The sequence below is a fragment of the Protopterus annectens genome, chromosome 6.part1 (assembly GCF_019279795.1).
Source record: "Protopterus annectens isolate FY-2018-M chromosome 6.part1, PAN1.0, whole genome shotgun sequence".
Classification (NCBI taxonomy): Eukaryota; Metazoa; Chordata; order Ceratodontiformes; family Protopteridae; genus Protopterus; species Protopterus annectens.
This window is the reverse complement of record NC_056738.1, coordinates 323,509,646-323,532,931: the sequence shown is the minus strand read 5'-3', so window position 1 is coordinate 323,532,931 and position 23,286 is coordinate 323,509,646. Positions and strand designations below refer to the sequence as shown.

Here is a 23,286-nt window from a genome sequence, read left to right as displayed (position 1 = left end):
ACAGAGCAAGTATTTTTAGTCTTTACTCCTGGGTAAGGAGTGCAAAGGACAATGCTTGAAATCACCATGCTTGCTCAAATTCAAGAGGCAGCAAACCATACTTCATATCACATCAGAATGGCAAACTGAGAAATGACAAACTCAAATGATGGTCTTACAAAACTGGCTGGCTCTCAGCATAATGCTAGCTGCCAAGGGGGTTATGTGCCCTATTAGGAAGTTGTTGTTTTATATTAGTAACTGTCATGATGAAAAAAAAGTTAGCCAGTTTCATGGAGCAAAGGGGAAGGGATCTGGACAGTACCTCTAAACAGTGGACAATTTTTAGATGGTGGGGCAGTGCATTTGGTAACCTCGGAGCTAGTATAGTACAAGCTATAATTAGAATAACTGGTATTATTCTTTTAGTTGTCTTAGTATTTTCTGTTCTAAAGACTGTGATTACAAAATGCTTAACCTCACCTGCACACACAATGACAAAAAAAAATTCTAAAGCTGATAAATATTATGATGCCGAAGCATATTTTATCAAATTAAAAAAAAAAACAATATAATTGTGGACGCCACTCATAGTGTCAGAGGGTGGACTGTTATGGAAGCTTAATAAGACTCATGTTTATTCTTCACAAAATGCATATTAACTTGTAGTTTCTTCACAAATGAGACAAATAAACTGTAATATGTTTATGTTAAAAGCAAACTGAAAAACAGATGCATGATTATGCAAGATATAATTTCACGTAGTAGCTTTATATTTCAAATGTCTCACAATTGTATCCTCTCTGTACTGGCAGACGCTGAAGGCAAAATAGATGCTGAAAGAGTTAAGGGATGTTATGTTTAAAAGTGTCAGGTATTCATGGAAACCAGATTAATCAACAGTACGCTGTGGCCTTGGCCGGAGGATGAGTCTTGCAAGGATGAATGTGAGATAGTGTTCACTGGTACCAAATGTTAAAAAGTTGCAAGCCAATATTAAGCACACATGGTCTGTGGTTTAAAAGGCGTATTTGTCAAGTGTTCAAGTGAAGCTCTAAGCGAGGATCACAAGGACATAATATATTTAAAATTTTATTATTTGTTAAAAGCTATGTTACGTCAAAGTTCTGCATGGACGAAATTGATCAGAAAAAGTACTTGCCTTTATTCTTTGAGACTGATCTGAAAATTTTAGTAGGCAGTACACCAGCGCTTTATGCAATAAACAAGTACTTTGTGCACCCTAAAGAGTTATTCTTGACTGAAGACTAAAAGGTAAAAAGTACAGTTGTGTACACTTACCATAAATGTAGATGTTCAAGTGTATTCACTGTTCCAGTCATCACTTGTGGGTGATCCCTGCTGTGGTAGCCCTCAGCCGACCCGAACACCAGAGTCAATGTTTTTCTGCGTCAGCTGCTGTCGCTTGCTGGCTGACATCAGGTCGTCAGTGCTATAAAGGAAGGCAGCGGATGCCATTACATCAGTTTTTCTTGCACTAACCAGTCAGAGGCCAGAGTAAATATGGTAAAGGGGGAAGGAGGGTGGGAAACCAGGACTGCAACAGTGAATACACTCGAACATCTACATTTATGGTAAGTGTACACAACTGTACTATGTTCTTCATGTTTCACTGTTACAGTCATCACCTGTGGGAGGAATCTCAAAGCTGAGGAGAGGGGTGGTAGGATTAGCAAGAGACCTAGGAATGGGTCAGCAAGCCCTGTAGAACTGCAGAAGCAAACCCTGCCCTAGCCTTAGAAAATAGAGGTAGGTGGTAATGCCTGGTAAAGGTATGGGCAGAAGTCCAGGTGGCAGCTTCCAGGATGTCCCTGGTGGGGACTCCTCTGAGGAATGCTGTGGAAGTGGAAGCTGCCCTAGTGGAATGGGTTTGAATAGACTTGGTGGGGGGGGGGGTTCCCATGCAATCTGTAGCAGAAATGGATACAGTGTGATATCCATTTGGAAATTGTTTGTTTGGAAATGGACTTCCCCTCTGCCCCTGGGGCAAAGCTGACAAGTAGTTGGTCTGTTTTCCTGAAGGGTTTAGTATGGTCCAGATAGTATCTGAGCTGTCTGTGCACATCTAGTGAGTGCAGAATTCTTCCCCCCTTGTTCTGAGGGTTAGGAAAGAAGGTGGGTAGATGTATGGCCTGGTTGAGAGTTACATTAGATACCACCTTGGGCATAAAGGAGGGATTAGTCCTCAGGGAGATCCTGTCTGCATGGAAGATGATTAAGGGCTCAATGGCCATCAGTGCCTGAAGTTCCGAAACCCTACTGGCTGAGGTGATAGCTAGGAGAAAAGCAGTCTTCCAGGAGAGGTATCTTAGTTCTGCTGAAGCTGCAGGTTCGAAGGGTGGTAAAGTTAGTTTTTTCAAAGCATAATTCAGGTCCCAGGCTGAAGTGGGTGGCCTCCTGGGAGGTCTGATATTAGAAGCCCCTCTGAGGAACTGTTTAATCAAAGGATGGGAGAACAGGGGCTGTTCTGTATCAAAACGAGCTGAAACGTCTGAGGCATGGATTTTAATAGAAGAGAAGAAGAGGCCACTATTAAGTAGCTCCGCTAGGTAGTCCAGGATAAGAGGGATGGAAGGTTGTGAGGTATTGCCCCTCTGGACTGGGTCCAGGAGCAGAAACTTTTCCATTTTCCCGTGCAAGATTTTCTGGTGCTGGGCCTTCTGACCTCTGTGATAATGTCTAGGACCTGTTTGCTTAAAAGGGGGACCCTTGTTTGCCTTTAGAGTAGTAGCCATGCTGATAGTGTGAGAGTCTGCAAGTCTGGGTGCAGCATCCCCCCCCCCCACCTGAGTTAAGAGGTCTGAGATCAGGGGAAGCTGCCTGGGAGTCTGTACGGTCACGCTGCGCAGTAAGGTATACCAATGTTGTCTGGGCCAATCTGGAGCAATAAGGATGGCCTTTGGTCTCTCCTCCCTTATTTTGATCAGTACCTTGGGAATAAGAGGCAGAGGAGAAAATGCATACACAAAGAGGGTGTTCCAGGGGAAGGTCAAGGCACCCACCTTCCCTGCTAGGTGGTGGTACTCCCTGGTACAGAATTTTTTCAGCTGACGGTTGAGATGCGAAGTAAAGTGATCCACCTCTAGAATCCCCCATGCCCAATTGATTTGTAAAAAGATTTATCTGCGGAGCTGCCATTCGTGGGGTCCAGTAAGTTTCTGCTTAAGTGGTCTGCCAGGGTGTTGTTGATCCCTGTCAGGTATTGGGCTATCAGGTGCAGTCCCATGGAAGAGGCTGTCAGCCAGAGGTTCATGGCTAGCCTGCATAGAGGGTAAGATTGGGTCCCTCCCTGTTTGTTGATGTACCACATTACTGTGGTGTTGTCTGTTTTGATAAGGAGAACCCCTGGCTTGAGATGGGGTTTGAAGGATGTCAGAGCCTTTTGTACTGCCATCATTTCCTTCTGGTTGATGAGTAAGGGAAGGTGCTGGGCATCCCAAAGACCTTGGGTACACCTGCCTTCTAGGTGAGAGCCCCAAGCTATGTCTGAGGAGTCGGTGGTAATGGTCTGCCCGGTTGGGCAGAGGGTGAAAGAAAGACCCTTGTTCTAGACACAGGCCCCCACCCACCAGAGAAACTCGGCCCTTATACAGGGGATCAGAGGTAAGGAGGTCTCTAGAGGTTGAGAGTGCTGGCACCAAAGATTCTTTAGGTACCACTGAATTTTTCTCATTTGAAGCCTGGCCAGAGGAATTAGAAGGATGCAAGATACCATGTACCCCAAGGCTTGCAGGAACTTCCTCGCAGTGAGGCGACTTCTGGAAGCCAGCTGGGTAAAATAGAAAAGCAGGAAGCTCTGCTTTTCTGGGGATAAGAAGGCCATTTGGGATGCTGTGTCCAGCAGTGCTCCCAAGAAAATGATCTTCCTGGAGGGTGTTTGCCTTGATTTCTTCTTGTTGATGGTGTACCCTAAAGGAGGTTAGGAGGGTTTTGACAAAGAGGAGGTCCTTGGGGAGCTTTTCTTTGCAATCTGCCTGAATGAGGCAGTTGTCCAGATAAGAGTAAATTTGTATATTTTTCTGTCTGCAAAAGGCTATGGCTGGGCTAAGCATTTGGTGAATACCCTGGGAGCAGTAGATAAGCCAAAGGGTAGTGCAGAGAACTGAAAGTGTTGTGAGCCTGCTCTGAAGCGAAGGAATTTCCTGCAGGACTCCCTTATGGGGATGTGGAGGTAGGCATCTTTTAGGTCTACGGTAGCTAACCAGGCATTTTTTGTCAGCATAGGCAGCAGCTGCTGCAAAGTTAGCATTCTGAATTTGGGGACCACCAGGAAGGTGTTCAGAATGGATAAATCCAGGATGGGGCACCAAGTGCCCTCTTTTCTGGGAACAAGGAATAGTCTGGAATAAAAGCCTTTGCCTGTTTGACCTGAGGGGACAGAATCTATTGCCCCTTGGGATATGAGAGTTTGGACTTGTTTCAATGCCTCTGCCCACTGATATGGAGGTAAGTCTGGGTACCCTCTTGGAATTCGGAGTTTGTTGAAGGACAATTTGTATTCCTGAAAAATGATCTTTAAGACCCATTGGTCCTTTGTTACAGAAAGCCAATTTTCTTTGCAGAGGGAGAGGGAGTCATTGAAAGTTTTTGCCACAGAGGGATGGCTTAGAACTCCCTGAGTTTGGGGCAGAAGTGGTCCACTGTTTGGTTCAGTGCTGTCTCTGGGATAGGGGCCTGGGTGGTCTCTCCCTCCATGGCTTACTTTGCCCCTGTCTGCTGGGTGCAGGAAAGGACCAGTGCTTACAGGGAAAATTTCTGCTGAACCTAGGGGGTTGTACCTGAAATAAATATTTCACTGTTTGCATAGATTTTGCTTTGTCTTCCATCTTTTTAAGCACCTCTTCTGATTTTACTCCAAACAAGCGGTCCTTATCCACGGGTGCATCAATTAATTTAGACTTGACATGATCAAGGAGAGGTTGTTCCTTAAACCATGCATGTCTCCTAATGACAGATCCTGACACTGCTGCTTTGCTTGATGCTTCTAGGGCTTCATATCCACAGTGCAATGAGCATTTGGCCACTTAAGTAGAGTACATTAAATCTGCTAACTCTTTCGAATTGGCACAGTCAGGAAAGGTTGAAATATTTTGCTTTAATAGTTATAAAGTGTGTTGCTGATATTTCAACATATGGAACTGACAGCTGAGTGCTCTGATAGCCAAGGTTGCAGAGGTGTACACTTTTTTAACCCATCTGTCCAGAGCTCTGGAATCCTTGTCAGAAGGAATAGGATTCTTAGCAGAACTAGCCTTAGCTCCTTTAGGTCCCTGTGTAATGACCTCCGCGTCTGCAGCAGGATTTCTGTACTGGTATTTGTGAGAATCTGGTACTCTAATACCTGTCAGGTTTACTGGGAGCAGGTGGGAGGGTGTCAGGGGCTATGCTGGATTCATGGAAAACATCACCCACCAACTCTAAGATATGGGGGATGGCCAAGGGTCTGTGCTGGGGCAGGTCTAGAAACTCTCTAAGTCTTTTCTTAGGGAAGTCCTGGGATTCCCAGTGAAAATGTTCCCTGAGGGTGTGAAGGTTTTCCCCAAAGGAAAGGTCTTCTGGTGAAGAGGCAGAAGGAAAGGATTCCTCTGCATCTGAATCATCATAAGCAGTCAGAGATTGTGGTTCCTCTTTAAAATCTGAATAATCAAATTCCTTAGAATCCTGTTCTGTCAGTATTTCAGGAGAAGGGTGTCTTTCTTTTGACTGCCCTGATAAGGGAGATAAGATCCTCCGCCATTTTAAGCATTTGGGCTTGGGGTGGTGGAGCAGGAGTAAGATGGTAGCTAGAGGTAGATTTTCTAGGAGTGGCTTGGCTTCTACGCCTAAGAGTATCCATCGGTCTGAGAGAAACGGTAGTCGGGTAAGAAGACGTTTTTTTGTCTTGATTCGGTAGTGGGAAAGACCTCCTCGGAAGCCGGTGCCTGTGTCGCGGCTCCAAACCGAATCGAAGCAGAGACAACCAAAAGCTCGGAAGACGAATATTTCTGCGGCATATCGAATTCCAAAAGGGTCTCAGTAGAGGCCTGCGTAGATATTGTATCGGGCATCAGGGGCTGCATAAGTGCCTCACTGAATTCTGGAGAACTGACAACCTGCTTTGTGGTAGAGTCGTCGGAAGGCTTAGCCTTGTGTGGTCTGTCTCTACACCTTTATCTCTACGTTTTTTTGGAATGCCTATGGATTGTTGGCTTACGGACGCCATTTCAGAATGTGAAGATGGAAGACGAAAATACCTGCCTACAAGAAGAGCTCTACGACGAATGGTTCTCGTGTTCAAGAGGGCAAAGAATCGGCAACGGGGGACATAATGGTTTGGGCCTAAACAAGTGAAGCAGTATGAATGGAAGTCTCGGTGTGGCATCTGCTTTCCTCAGGCGAGACAATTGTTAACTTTTTTGGACATCTGTTAGTGCAAGAAAAAAGGATCCCCAACGGGGCACTTACCTTTAGACGTTTTCAGCTGTAATTCAAACTCTGGTAGCGACCGACCGGCACACTTGTGAACTGCTTCTGCTATGGGCTCCACGGCAAGAAAGACTGATGTAACGGCGCAGAAAAACATCGACTCTGGTATTCGGGCCGGCCGACGGCTACCACAGCAGGGATAACCCACAGGTGATGACTGCAACAGTGAAACACGAAGAACATCTCTCTGTTATTTATTTCTGAACTTTAACAGCAGCTGACACCCCAACATTCAAAAGATGAATCCTTACTGAACTTTCAGTGAGAAAAGCAGTGCATCCTCCTCCAAGCTGCATTTAGACTTTCTTAAACTGACAGCTGTTCAAAGTGCAGTACCCCTCTCAAATCTACAATTTAATTACTTTTTTTGGGGGGGTCCTACCCAGTTCAAGCGTTCAGTAACAATCCTTCTTCCTAAGAAATCTCATGCCAAGGAGTGCAAGGATTTAGACCAATAGCCAACTTTTTCCCACTTACAAAAAGTTTTCAAAAAACAAGCTGTAACCAAGTCCTAGACCACAATAACAAATATAGGCTTTTATGCCCAACATGGCTTCTGAAACTCCTTATGTACTCTGACTTATACAAAACCATGAATCAAATCTTCAATAACTGGATGAATCTAGATTAGCAGGGTAGACTATTCATAGACAAGACCACAGCATTTGAAATTGTCAGCCATAACCTCTGCCATCATAAGTTATGCAGGCTCATCTTTGGAACCCAGACAATACAATGGTTCTAAAATCACCATCAAAACATCATTCCAGGTTAACATAAAAAATACAAACAGCAATTAAAAGAAATCTGCAGATTTACATTACTTGCTGACCAAAGAACTCATAATTGCTTACTCTTTCCAAAGTTAAAATGGCTACCAGTTAATGAAAGACCAACCCTATTACTGTCCTCCCAAATATTTAAAATCATCAAGTTAGCCATTCCTCCCATTAAAATTCAAGTTAAAAATCAGGCACCACAGCTATTCACTAAGGGGATGTACATGAGTATGCCCTTTCCCTATTTAGATACAGACTTAGGATGGCTATGAGTGAAAAAGCATTTGCAAAGCTTCCACCTGCTGTATGGAATCAATTACCAACAGAAATCAGGCAAGAAGATACTTTTTAAACATGTTCTAAAGCAAGCTGAAAGAGTCTTTTCTTAAGGAATGCACCTATGCCTGCTGCCAAGAAAAGGGTAAAGCACACACAGGAAATAAGTGTTATTGCTAGAACACTGAATGTGTGTACATTATGCATCCTGCAGTCACTTTGCCTTCCCCATTTCGCATTTTAGTGTTCTTTCTGCTTTGACATCAAAAGCTGTATTATAAATATTATGTTAAACAAGTGTGATACACTTGAATATTTTTGTACTGGCATATATAAATCACAAAGTAGTTTCAATTCCAAAATAAATAGAACATGCCGGGGGATAGACAAGTATCACAGAAAATACCTCTTCTATGGAACCATCCTCCACTACACATAAATCAAAATACTTCTCTTATTCTTCTCAACATAATTTGGATGAATGGATGAGAAACTGTAAATTCACCCACATTTCAGCACCCCATTGATAGGGGCAACAAGCCAATGTCCCGGCATATCCTTGTTCTGCCTGCCTCTGAGCTATTCATATGTAAAATATAGGGGATAAAAATTACCTTGGTAATGTAAGTCTAGGCTTCTTATGGTCCTAATAAATCAACAGCCAAGTGAATATTTATGAACCTATTATACACTGTAAACCCACTTTTGAATTCCGTTGTCACTGCCAAATTCTATGCATTCATGCATTCAAAATATGGTTTTATAAATCTGCAGTTGTCTTTGTCTGCATTGTAAACATTTGTTGACACAAAATATTTGCTGTTTGTTTGTGTCTTTCGGCTTTTCCCGGTTAGGGGTCACCACAGTGGAACTCCAGTCCGCTAATGATTGGCAGTTGATTTTTACGTACAGGCTTGCCAGGCCTGACGCACAACTTCAACGAAGGTATGCCCATTCATGCATGTCTCCACGCAGAAGACACTCTAGCTGAGAATTGAACCGGACAGTGTCTTACTGTGAGGCAATCTGCATTTTACTGTCCGGGTCATTGCTGAAAAGGATCCGATAATGAGCCCACTTGCCAGGTAATCAAATGCCAATAAATTATTCAAAATATGGCTGTGTGTGCATGTGTACATACAAGAGTGTTTTTGAGGAAAGGCACTGTACAAGCATAGTTACATCAGCTTACTTACACAGTTAAGCCACCATAGCACTTCACCAAAAGCATCAAATGCACATTAAAGCACTTAATGTTCTATCTCTAGAAAGAGAACCACTTCCTCACCTCAACTTGCTCATGTTTGGCATCCAGGAATGGTCCAAGCTGTATTATGGGAAGAAAAAAAAAGTCAGCATTGAAACTATTAGTATTTTATAACTTTTCAGAAGCAAAAAAGGCATCTGATTTGTTTTTTTGTTACCTGTAACAGCAAAACAGATGTGACTAAACATCAAATAAGGAAGCTGAGACACCAATAATATCACACTTAGCAAAGATGCCAGTAGATAATGTTAATATGGAGCAGGAGCATTTTATTTCCATACTAGACAACTGTATAATTTTTTTTACAAAGACCCATTTGATATCTCGATGTACATATATCTATACAGAAAAATATATCTAGATAAATACATCTATGTTTGTGTGTGTGTGTATTCATACATCTCACGTTCTATGCGCATATACATACAAAAAAATGTACACACTCCTGTTAAAATGCCAGGTTTTTGTGATATAAAAAAATGAGACCACAATAAATCATTTCAAAACTTTTCCCACCTTTAATGTGACCTATATATAATTCAATTGAAAAACAAATCTGTTAGGGGAAAAATATAAAAAATAAAACAGTAAAATAAGCTGGTTGCATAAGTGTGCACACCCTTAAACTAATACTTTGTTGAAGCACCTTTTGATTTAATTACAGCATTCAGTCTTCTTGGGTACACACCTGCCATCAATTAGAGAGACTCTGATTAACCCCAAATAAAGTTCAGCTATCCTAGTAGGATTTTCCTGACATTTACTCAGTTGCCTGCTACAGCAAAAGCCATGGTTTGCAGAGAGCTTACAAAGCATTAAAGGGATCTCATTGTTGAAAGTTATTAATCAGGAAAAGGGTACAAAAAAAATTCTACAGCATTGGATATACCATGGAACACAGTGAAGATAGTCATCAAATAGTGGAGAAAATATGGGACAACAGTGACGTTGCATAGAACTGGACGTCCCTCCAAAACTGATGAAAAGACTAGACGAAAACTGGTCAGGGAGGCTGCCAAGAGACGTACAACAAGGAGCTGCAGGAATTTTTGGCAAGTACTGGTTGTGTACTACATGTGACAACAATCTCCCATATTCACCATATGTCTGGGCTATGGGGTAGGCTTGCACGACGGAAGCCTTTTCTTACACAGAAGAACATCCAGGCCTGGCTAAAATTTGCAAAACAATACATCAAGTCTCCCAAAAGCATGTGGGAAAATATGTTATGGTCTGATGAGTCCAAGGTTGGTCACAATTCCAAAAGGTACATTTGGCGTAAAAACACTTTGCATCACCAAAAGAACACCACCCCCACGGTGAAGCATGGTGGTGGCAGTATCATACTTTGGGGTTGCTTTTCTTCAGCTAGAACTGGGGCTATAGTCAAGGTGAAGAGAATTATGAACAGTTCTAAATACCAGTCACTTTTGGCCCAAAACCTTCAGGCGTCTGCTAGAAAGCTGAAGATAAAGAGGAATTTCACCTTTCAACACGACAATGACCCCAAGCATATATCCAAATCAACAAAAGAATGGCTTCATCAGAAGAAAAAAAAGAAGTTATGTACTGACCATAACGTTACATGTGAGCTGTTCTATCTCGCCTTCATTCATCACTGATGGGTCGTCGGCTCCATCTGCTTGGATATTCTTGGTGCCGACTGGGGACTCTAGGAGCTGACACTCTCCGGTCGGGTCTGGGGAGGATAGCCGCACCGACTTGTCGGTGCCGACTCTTCCTCTCAGGGCCTTGGCTCGGGTGAGCTCGGCTCCTACCTCAGGCTCGTGTTGAGTCTCTTTCACAAGCTCTGCTTGTTTCTACACAGATTTTACCTGTAACTTCTAACCAACAACAATTACCTTTGAATGAGGAGAACAACAACTTGAATACTAACTTTCAAGCAAACAATGAACCCCAGAGCTTCACCTGTACAAGGTGAATTAGCAGTAATTTCAGAACTGAACCAACGGTAATTCGGGGACAAACTGGGGGAGAAAGCATTGTTCATTCAACACCTGAAAAACTTTGAAACACTTCCGCAGGGCTTATTGGTGTTCTGGACATTCAGGACTGGTTAAAAGACTTTCTTGTCCTTGGGTTGGATGGCTTACAGCACAGTTCCGAGGCATCGGCAAGTGGAGGTGAAAATTTATTAGTGTCACAACTGAAATCACTTGATTATAAACTGTTAAAACACAAAAAACTTCAGTTAGAAATAGCTTACTTTACAGAATGTCTTCTTCTTCTTCTTCTTCTTTCGGTTGCTCCCGTTAGGGGTCGCCACAGCAGATCAACTGTTTCCATTTCTTCCTGTCCTCTGCATCTTGCTCTGTCACATCAACCACCTGCATGTCCTCTCTCACCACATCCATAAACCTTACCTTAGGCCTTCCACTTTTCCTGTTACCTGGCAGCTTCATCGTTAGCATCTTTTCCCCAATATACTCTGCATCCCTCCTCAGCACATGTCCAAACAAATGTAATCTTGCCTCTCTGGCTTTGTCTCCAAACCTTCCAACCTGGGCTGACCCTCTAATATACTTATTCCTAATCCTGTCCATCCGTGTCACACCCAGTGCAAATCTTAACATCTTCAACTCTGCCACGTCAAGCTCTGACTCCTGCCTTTTTGTCAATGCCACTGTCTCCAACCCATACAACATATCTGGTCTCACTACCCTCTTGTAGACCTTCCCTTTCACTCTTACTGGTACTCGTCTGTCACAAATCACTCCTGACACTCTTCTCCGTCCTGCCTGTACTCTCTTCTTCACCTCTCTTCCACACTCACCATTACTCTGAACTGTTGATCCCAAGTACTTAAACTCATCCACCTTCGCCACCTCTACTCCCTGCATCCTCACCATTCCTCTATCCTCCCTCTCATTCACACACATATATTCTGTCTTAGTCCTGCTGACCTTCATTCCTCTTCTCTCTAGAGCATATCTCCACCTCTCCAGGGTCTCCGCCACCTGTTCCCTACTCTCACTACAGATCACAATGTCATCTGCAAACATCATAGTCCACGGGGACTCCTGTCTGATCTCGTCTGTCAACCTGTTCATCACCATTGTAAATAAGAAAGGGCTCAGAGCCGATCCTTGATGTAATCCCACCTCCACCTTAAACTCATCCGTCACTCCCACCGCAGACCTCACCGCTATCACACTACCCTTGTACATATCCTGTACCACTCTTACATATTACTCTGACACTCCCGACTTCCTCATACAATACCACAACTCCTCTCTAAGCACCCTGTCATATGCCTTCTCTAAATCCACAAAGACACAATGCAACTCCTTCTGACCTTCTCTGTACTTCTCCATCAACACTTTCAGAGCAAACATTGCATCTGTAGTGCTCTTTCCTGGCATGAAACCATACTGCTGATTACTAATCATCACCTCCCTTCTTAACCTAGCTTCCACTACTCTTTCCCATAACTTCATGCTGTGACTGATCAGTTTAATCCCTCTGTAGTTACTACAGCTCTGCACATCACCCTTATTTTTAAAAATCGGTACCAAAACACTTTTTCTCCATTCCTCAGGCATCCTCTCACTTTCCAAGATTTCATTAAACAATCTAGTTAAAAACTCCACTGCCATTTCACCTAAACACCTCCATGCTTCCACAGGTAGTCATCTAGACCAACAGCCTTTCCGTTCTTCATCATCTTCATAGCTATCCTTACTTCCTCCTTGCTAATCCACTGCACTTCATGATTCACTATCCGCACATCATTCAACCTTCTCTCCTCTCATTCTCTTCATTCATCAACCTCAAAGTACTTTTCCATCTGCTCAACGACTCTCCTCCAGAGTACGTTTCCCTCATTATCTTTTATCACCCTTACCTGCTGCACATCTTTACTAGCTCAGCCCCTCTGTCTAGCCAATTGGTACAGGTCCTTTTCTCCCTCCTTAGTGTCCAACCTTTTATACAACTTCAGACACCTTATCCTTAGCCTTCGGCACCTCTCTCTTTGCCATGCACCTCATCTCCTTATACTCTTGTCTACTTTACAGAATGTAGTAAACTTAATATTGTTCCTAAAGGTTTAAGATTTTGGCAGTACCATACAGGGTTGCAGACGGGTTCCCCTTTCCATATAGCATTAATGGAACTTTTTAATAAATAAGGCATTTAACTTATGAACATGATATGTAAGCATTACCAATTAGAGGTTAATAGTCTCTCCGGGGAAGTAGAACAATTAAGTAATGATATCAAAAGGCATGTTGATTACCTTAGATATCATTACGATTATAATAGAATTTTTTCGAGCACTGGTCAACAATTAGAGAAACTGAAAGCTACTAAAATTAAAAAAACTTGAAAGGGATCAGGGTGAATACAGCCGAGGGACTGCATATCCAAATCTACCCCTTTCGCAAACTTGGGATAGGACTGGACCACAAAAAACTAGCTCATCAAATCAGAACCCACCCTTTGGATCCACTGATGTGGAAACAATGTCACCTCAACCGTCTAGCAGTACCAGAGACTCAGAAAGGAGCGGGATCGCTAGAAAGGATGCTAACAACTCAAATACAGCGAATAGTGGGAGACAAACAAACATAAATAAAACTTTGTATTCTGAGGCACTACAAGTTACTCGACAAAATTTTCATCAGCAGAGAGTGAACAATCACAATCCCACAAAAGGAAACCTGGAGAAACCCTACAACACGAGGGGGAAGGCGAAATTCAAAAGGTAACACAGCAAACTGTTTCTAATAGTCAAGACCAGTGTAAAATAATGCTTGAACTCTGGATTATGACAAATTGCTTCCTTTCATCTAAAGGCTCAGGCAGAGAGGCTAACTTTTCTGCAAATCATCCATCAGAAAATCCTGATACTGAAACATATGAAAAGACAGTTAAGAGCCCCTCATGGCAAGGGGGTGGTAGAGGTATAAACATTCGTACCCCCACCTCTCCAGGGACCTAGCTTCCCTGTCTTGGCAAAGGATTCTTGAGTCGTGGAAGTGGCCCTCCTTTGGGCCCCCTGAGAAGTAATAGTTTTGAGGTCAACAGAGTGGGCCTTAAAGAGATGTATGAGTTTCAGGAACCCTATAATATCTGTCGGGAAGCTTGGACGCTTGGAGCAGGAGGAGAGAATCAGGAGAAAGGCACTGAGTCTGAGTACACATCATCCAATACATCTAACACTGGGGGAATAGCTAAAGGCCTGTGCTGGGGTAACTTAAGGAAGGTCCGAAGCCTTTTCCTGGAGTCCGAGAAGTCCTGGCCCTGCCACTGGAAATGCTCTCTCATGGAGTGCAGAACTTCCCCAAAAGAAATATCCTCAGGAGGAGAGGCAGAGGGAATGGATTCATCTGCATAAGAATCCTCGTAGGCCGGGAAGGGTTCTTCCTGGGAATCTGAAAGGCCTGACTCACCAGAGGCTTCATCTGAAGAAAGGGTATCTGTCTGCTCAACCCTAGGCCTTTTGTCTAAAGGCGGCTGAGAACCTCTGTTTGGATGAGCCTGAGAGTCCCTGATTAAAGAAATTAGATCTGCAGCTAAAGTCATGATCTGTTTATCCGAAGTGGGAGTCTGTGAAAAAGATTTAGGTGGGTGAGACTTAGCCTGGCTGGCAGCCTTAGCACGTGTGTAGGCCTTGATGGACATTGACACAGGAGGCCTAGCTGCCCCACATGCTGGAGTGACTTTGTCCACCGGTATGGTGTCAGGCAAATCTTGGGCTTCGGTTTCAGGAGGGAAAACAACAACCGGCACCGGGGAAGCCTCTGGGAACATAGTGTGCGGTAAAGCGGTGTCATCGGCCTGGAGCGGTTGAATTACTGCCTCCAAAGAGACCGATGCACTCGCGGTAGGCTTAGGCGTGGTGTCGATGGAAGCCGCAGGCCGCGAAGGTCGGTCCCGGTCCTACCGTTTTTTGGAAACGTGTGCTGCCGGAGGTTCCGACGGCATGATATATGAGTAATTTTCCCCAAAAAAGTCTTCAGCAAATTCTGCCAGGCACCTAAGTGTGCGCTTATTGAAGCGAGCACAGGCAGCACAGGCCGAGACGTCGTGGTCTGGGCCGAGGCAGGTAAGGCAGTAAGAATGGAAGTCCTTATGAGGTATTTGTTTACCACAAGACAAACAATTATTAACTTTTTCAGTTTTGTCTGACATCGGCTGAGGCAAGAAAAGGTTCCCCAGCAGGTACCAGCTTTTGATGACCGGTATCTGAAAACACAGGAGCTGGCCGACCGGCACGCGAACTGCTGCTTCGGGCACCGCGCGGCAAGAAAGACTGAAGAAGATGGCATCGACTGATGCTTTTATACCCCAGCCGCTCTGACGTCGGGGAAGAGGCGACATCAGCCGATGCCGGACCCAGACTTTGGAATCCGGCCGACCGAAGGGCTGACTGAGGCAGGACAACCCATATGTCAGGACTGCAGTTGCATTCTTGAAGGACATCAAGGAGCTGCAGGAATTTCTGGCAAGTACTGGTTGTGTGCTACATGTGACAACAATCTCCCATATTCTCCATATGTCTGGGCTATGGGGTAGGCTTGCACAACAGAAGCCTTTTCTTACACAGAAGAACATCCAGGCCTGGCTAAAATTTGCAAAACAATACATCAAGTCTCCCAAAAGCATGTGAGAAAATATGTTATGGTCTGATGAGTCCAAGGTTGGTCACAATTCCAAAAGGGACATTTGGAGTAAAAACACTTTGCATCACCAAAAGAACACCACCCGCACGGTGAAGCATGGTGGTGGCAGTATCATACTTTGGGGTTGTTTTTCTTCAGCTAGAACTAGGGCTATAGTCAAGGTGAAGAGAATTATGAACAGTTCTAAATACCAGTCACTTTTGGCCCAAAACCTTCAGGCGTCTGCTAAAAAGCTGAAGATAAAGAGGAATTTCACCTTTCAACACGACAATGAGACCAAGCATATATCCAAATCAACAAAAGAATGGCTTCATCAGAAGAAAAAAAAAGAAGTTATGTACTGACCATAACGTTCCATGTGAGTTGTTCTATCTTGCCTTCATTCATCACTGATGGGTCGTCGGCTCCATCTGCTTGGGCATTCTTGGTGCCGACCGGGGACTCTAGGAGCCAGCACTCTCCGGTCGGGTCTGGGGAGGATAGCCGCACCGACTTGGTGCCAACTCTTCCTCTCAGGGCCTTGGCTCGGGTGAGCTCGGCTCCTACCTCAGGCTCGTGTTGAGTCTCTTTCACAAGCTCTGCTTGTTTCTACACAGATTTTACCTGTAACTTCTAACCAACAACAATTACCTTTGAATGAGGAGAACAACAAGTTGAATACTAACTTTCAAGCAAACAATGCACCACAGAGCTTCACCTGTACAAGGTGAATTAGCAGTGATTTCAGAACTGAACCAATGGTAATTCGGGGACAAACTGGGGGAGAAAGCATTGTTCATTCAACACCTGAAAAACTTTGAAACACTTCCGCAGGGCTTATTGGTGTTCTGGACATTCAGGACTGGTTAAAAGACTTTCCTGTCCTTGGGTTGGATGGCTTACAGCACAGTTCTGTGGCATCGCCAAGTGGAGGTGAACATTTATTAGTGTCACAACTGAAATCACTTGATTATAAACCGTTAAAACACAAAAAACTTCAGTTAGAAATAGCTTACTTTACAGAATGTCTTCTTCTTCTTTCGGTTGCTCCCGTTAGGGTTCGCCACAGCAGATCAACTGTTTCCATTTCTTCCTGTCCTCTGCATCTTGCTCTGTCACATCAACCACCTGCATGTCCTCTCTCACCACATCCATAAACCTTACCTTAGGCCTTCCTCTTTTCCTGTTACCTGGCAGCTTCATCCTTAGCATATTTTTCCCAATGTACTCTGCATCCCTCCTCTGCACATGTCCAAACAAATGTAATCTTGCCTCTCTGGCTTTGTCTCCAAACCTTCCAACCTGGGCTGACCCTCTAATATACGTATTCCTAATCCTGTCCATCCGCGTCACACTCAGTGCAAATCTTAACATCTTCAACTCTGCCACGTCAAGCTCTGACTCCTGCCTTTTTGTCAATGCCACTGTCTCCAACCCATACAACATATCTGGTCTCACTACCCTCTTGTAGACCTTCCCTTTCACTCTTACTGGTACTCGTCTGTCACAAATCACTCCTGACGCTCTTCTCAGTCCTGCCTGTACTCTCTTCTTCACCTCTCTTCCACACTCACCATTACTCTGAACTGTTGATCCCAAGTACTTAAACTCATCCACCTTCGCCACCTCTACTCCCTGCATCCTCACCATTCCTCTATCCTCCCTCTCATTCACACACATATATTCTGTCTTAGTCCTGCTGACCTTCATTCCTCTTCTCTCTAGAGCATATCTCCACCTCTCCAGGGTCTCCGCCACCTGTTCCCTACTCTCACTACAGATCACAATGTCATCTGCAAACATCATAGTCCACGGGGACTCCTGTCTGATCTCGTCTGTCAACCTGTCCATCACCATTGTAAATAAGAAAGGGCTCAGAGCTGATCCTTGATGTAATCCCACCTCCACCTTAAACGCATCCGTCAATCCCACCGCAGACCTCACCGCTATCACACAACCCTTGTACATATCCTGTACCACTCTTACATATTACTCTGACACTCCCGACTTCCTCATACAATACCACAACTCCTCTCTAGGCACCCTGTCATATGCTTTCTCTAAATCCACAAAGACACAATGCAACTCCTTCTGACCTTCTCTGTACTTCTCCATCAACACTTTCAGAGCAAACATTGCATCTGTAGTGCTCTTTCCTGGCATGAAACCATACTGCTGATTACTAATCATCACCTCCCTTCTTAACCTAGCTTCCACTACTCTTTCCCATAACTTCATGCTGTGACTGATCAGTTTAATCCCTCTGTAGTTACTACAGCTCTGCACATCACCCTTATTCTTAAAAATTGGTACCAAAACACTTTTCTCCATTCCTCAAGCATCCTCTCACTTTCCAAGATTTCATTAAACAATCTAGTTAAAAACTCCACTGCCATTTCACCTAAACACCTCCATGCTTCCACAGGTAGTCATCTAGACCAACAGCCTTTCCGTTCTTCATCATCTTCATAGCTATCCTTACTTCCTCCTTGCTAATCCACTGCACTTCATGATTCACTATCCGCACATCATTCAACCTTCTCTCCCTCTCATTCTCTTCATTCATCAACCCCTCAAAGTACTTTTTCCATCTGCTCAACGCACTCTCCTCGCTTGTGAGTACGTTTCCCTTATTATCTTTTATCACCCTAACCTGCTGCACATCTTTACTAGCTCAGCCCCTCTGTCTAGCCAATTGGTACAGGTCCTTTTCTCCCTCCTTAGTGTCCAACCTTTTATACAACTTCATACACCTTATCCTTAGCCTTCGGCACCTCTCTCTTTGCCATGCACCTCATCTCCTTATACTCTTGTCTACTTTACAGAATGTAGTAAACTTAATATTGTTCCAAAAGGTTTAAGATTTTGGCAGTACCATACAGGGTTGCAGACGGGTTCCCCTTTCCATTTGGCATTAATGGAACTTTTTAATAAACAAGGCATTTAACTTATGAACATGATATGTAAGCATTACCAATTAGAGGTTAAGAGTCTCTCAGGGGAAGTAGAACAATTAAGTAATGATATCAGAAGGCATGTTGATTACCTTAGATATCATTACGATTATAATAGAATTTTTTCGGGCACTGGTCAACAATTAGAGAAACTGAAAGCTACTAAAATAAAAAAAACTTGAAAGGAATCAGGGTGAATACAGCCGAGGGACTGCATATCCAAATCCACCCCTTTCGCAAACTTGGGATAGGACTGGACCACAAAAAACTAGCTCATCAAATCAGAACCCACCCTTTGGATCAACTAACATGGAAACAACGTCACCTCAACAGTCTAGCAGTACCAGAGACTCAGAAAGGAGCAGGAACGCTAGAAGGGATGCTAACAACTCAAATACAGCAAACAGTGGGAGACAAACAAACATAAATAAAACTTTGTATTCTGAGGCACTACAAGTTACTCGACAAAATTTTCATCAGCAGAGAGTGAACAATCACAATCCTACAAAAGGAAACCCTACAACACGAGGGGGAAGGCAAAATTCAAAAGGTAACACAGCAAACTGTTTCTAATAGTCAAGACCAGTGTAACATAGTAACGAACTCGAGCGGAGACTTTAAAATATATAGCTTTTCCAATTATGAACTTGCTGGTGAATTAGTTGACTTATTATCTAAGAGATTGACATTTATCCCAAGTTTTTCATCTGACTTGGCTAAGACACTTTTAGACTTCGAATGTTTTATTAGAAAACTTAATTTAGCAATCTTATTTAATGGACATGAACATTTACATGACAATTTGTATGTGCCCAGCACCTTTAACCCACCCAACCACTCACCCAGTGTTGAATGTCTTTGAACAAATTTGTGAACTAGACTTTAGGAATGTTTTAAATGGGAATAGGAATAAGTTGAAAAGGGACTTGTATAACATTTCCAATTATGAACAGCAGTTATTATTCAAGTTTCGAAAACAACCTTTGAGAATGATGAAACTGGATAAGGGAGTGGGTTTGGTGCTAATGGACTCATTTGATTATTCCATGAGAATGAAAGCGATATTAGGTGGTGACACTTACGAAAAAGTTAGTATTAACGAACTGAATATTGCTTATAATAGAATCAATACTTACCTTAACGATTTGTTTATTGACGCAATTATTGATCGTAGCACATTGAATTATTTGACTAATCTTTTTCCTCGTCTACCAAGATTTTTTGGCTTACCAAAAATACATAAAAATTTATTGGATCCACCTATGAGGGCATTAGTAGATGCAAGATATTCTGCTACTTATGCAAGTGCTAAATTGGTAGACAATATTTTGAAGAAATATGTTAGCCAAGAAAAACACATTTGTCGTGACTCATGGTCTTTTTATCAGACATTTCTTTAACTGAATTTAAACCTGGGTGTAACTTTTTGACTGTGGATGTCTGTGACTTATATTCTTCTATACCACATGAAGAAGGAATTGAACTTGTTTTAGCAAGAATGCAAAGATATAGTGCTCCTCTTTCTGAATTAAGAATGGTTGAAGAACTGCTTAATATTATTTTATCTAATAATTTCTTTTGTTTTGAAAATGAGATTTATTTGCAACGCATTGGTGTAGCTATGGGGTCACCATGTGGTGCAAGCTTTGCAAATATGGTCTTAGCCCAGTGAGAACATCTCTACATTTTTACCAATGAAGAATTCATGCAACATTGTTTTTACTATACTCATTTTTTAGATGATATTTTCATCTTATAAGATGGAGATGAACACAGAGATAGGGCCATTTTGCGGGAATTCAATGAAAGTATTGATTTCTTAACTTTCAATAGCAATTTTGGAGTTGAGAGCATTTCTTATTTGGATGCATTATTGAAAAAAGATTTTGATTTGGGTTGTTACACAGCCATGATTTTTAGGAAAGAAACGTATTCTAATACGTTTCTTCATTTTTCAAGCCTTCATCCACTCGATAAAAAACGCTCGGTTATTAAAGGTCAGTTTGTCCGAGCAGCCAGGATGATCACTAAGGATTGTGATTTTCAGGCAGAATGTGATCTCCTTACGCAAATGTTTCTTATGAGAGGTTATCCTGTGCTATTGGTCCAGGATTTATTAATTGAAGTTACACAGAAACGCTCAGTAGGAATTTATAAATCAATTCTAGGTTTACCAGATGAACTATTAACTATAACAGCCCCATCTGGAGAAGACATGTGCAATGTTAATACGGTTGGTTTAGTAACTACTTTGGATGTAGCCCCAACTAATGCTAGTAAATATAACACAAGTTTTATTGTGACTTACAGTCTTGATGCAGTAGAAATTAGAAAGATTGTCATGAAAAATTGGAGTTTTTTTAACTAATGATAAGTCTATTATGGATAAAGTGGGGTCCACCCCAAAAATAATTTTTAGGAAAGGAAATAATTTAAAACAATTATTAGAGAAACCGATCCCCATGGAAGTCAGTAACCCAGGTATGTATAAGTGCGAGTCTTGCAATATTTGCAGATTCATAGCTACTGGCCAAAAATTTTCTTTAGAAGGAACCACATATTCTATAAAGAAAAGGTTTAACTGTAATACCAGAATGGTGGTTTATTTAGCTCAGTGTTCTAGTTGCTCAGTTTACTATGTAGGGAAGACTGAGAGAAAATTTAAAGAACGTGTTTATGAACATTTATATGCAATGAAGAAAAATAAAATTGAAAATGCCTTAGCTGGACACACTATTAACTACCCTACACATAGTTTTAACTTTAGGATAATAGACCAAGCTGTACCACAACTAAGGGGCAGTCCTAATAATTGGCTTTTAGAAAAATTGGAACTTTTGTGGCAATTCAGATTAAATTCATACCACTACCCAGGTTTGAATTACACTTGTTCTATCGCCTGTTTTTTGAAAATGAGGAGTTTAAATAGATGATGGTTATTTTACTTGGTGACACGTTCTGTTGTATTTGTGAATTCCCTTAGGTTTTTAAGAATTGCCCTTGATCTAGTAACTAGTTATAGTACTTGTATTTAGATTTAGTAACATTTTAAATGTATGAAATGAAATTAATTCAGATTTTTTAAAGGCTTTTAATGACCATAGATTAGTGAAAAAGTATGCTTTATCACTATAATTAACTAAATATACACGATTTAGTTACATATTTATGTATTTTATATATATATATATATATATATATATATATATATATATATATATATATATACTTATATGAAATTTTTATGAATGCATTGAGAATTTTAAGGTTACCGAATTTATTTCCTTATATATTAATTTAATAGTATGAAATTTGCATATATATGTTTGTTGTTTTTAGATTCAACACTGGTATACAAGTATGTTTTTAGTTATATATCTTTAAGGCTGCTTAGTATTACTTAGTATATAACAATGATCAATTGACAATGTTTAATTGATTTATGTGATTTGTTAACCACATGGTTTTAACTAAGTATAAAAGGACATGTAGTGTTTCTGTTATTTGTCTGATGAAGTCCAGTCATTGTACTGGAGGAAAAGCGCTTCACGTTATTAAAGCCTTCCGTTTATGTTCTCCAGTACCTTAGTTGCTTTTTTAGTGATTATATTTGTTGTTTTTACCAGTAAGAACTTCCAATGAGTCACATGATCTTGATAACGAATTCCTGCAAGAAGGATCTTCAGTGGTAGTTGACGTCTCTTCATATCACAATAGGACGTCCTTTCATGCTTCCCCCTCCAGTTGCCACTGTGACCATGGATGCTTCCCTGATAGGGTGGGGGGCTATTTCAGGGAAAGACTGCCCAAGGCGCATGGACAGATCAAGAATTACATCTGCATATCAATGTCCTGGAGATGAGAGCAGTACTTCTAGTGTTGCAATACTTTCAGAACTCTCTTCCTCTAGGGAGAATTGCAATACAGACAACATGTCAGTGGTCTGGTATCTGAACAAACAAGGCGGGACCAAGTCTTATCCCCATTGCCGAGAAACCCTCAGAGTATGGCAGTGGGCACTGTCATCCAGCGCTTTCTGTTGGCAATGCTCATCCCGGGCAAATCCAACGTAATAGCGGACAGACTGAGCAGAGCAAACCTGTTGTCCCACGAATGGTCCCTCAAACAAGAGATTGCGGACAGGATCTTCCGCAAATGGGGCCAGCCTTCCTGCGACCTCTTCGCCAGTCACATCAACAACAAATGCAGAAGCTATTTTGCCCTGATTCCCACGCCAGGTCACTTCCCGAGGTATGCTCTTGTCCACGTTTTTCCCCTGGGTCTCCTCTATGCATTTCCTCCAATTCCGCTGATATCCGAATTCTTACAGAAAGCAAAGTCGCTGGGATGGACAATCATCCTCATAGCCCCTCACTGGCCTCGGCAGATTTGGTTCCCGTTTCTTTACCATCATATTCTGGAAGATCCATGACACAACTGTCAGGGGATCTTTACCCGTCATTGCAGACACTGAAGCTAACCGCTTGGCTGCACTAATTCCCCACATAGCCAGGCTCTATAATCTTTCCCATGACACTAGTCAGATTTTGTTGGCTTCCCACAAACTTTCCACCAGAAAATTGTATCGTAGTAAGTGGAAGAGATTTTCCATTTGGGCTTTTTCCCACAACATTGACCCTTATCAAGCGCCATTGTCTTCTATCTTACAATTCTTGACAGAAATCTTCAACAAAGGAGCAGCGGCAGCTACTCCTCGAGTACAATTAGCTGCTATATCTAATTTCCATCTAGGAATTGATGATTTGAATATTGTGGCTCACCAATTGTCTAAGGCTTTTCTAAAAGGTTCCTTTCATACAAGGCCTCCAGTGAAGACACCTTATTCCGCCTGGAATTTGAATTTTATGTTATCTCGTATGATTCTTCCTCCTTTTGAGCCTGCATCATCTTGTGAACTA

The 23,286-nt window shown here is 42.3% G+C and overlaps 1 protein-coding gene across 1 annotated transcript in view; it reads right to left on the bottom strand.

The window, feature by feature from the left end:
• The window catches only part of POLA2 (DNA polymerase alpha 2, accessory subunit), a 633,383-nt gene that overhangs the window by 265,977 nt on the left and 344,120 nt on the right, over positions 1–23,286 (bottom strand). Inside the window, exon 12 of the mRNA XM_044075741.1 lies at positions 8,809–8,847. Within this exon, the coding sequence (XP_043931676.1) occupies positions 8,809–8,847 (39 nt within the window). The remainder of the gene's footprint in view (positions 1–8,808; positions 8,848–23,286) is intronic.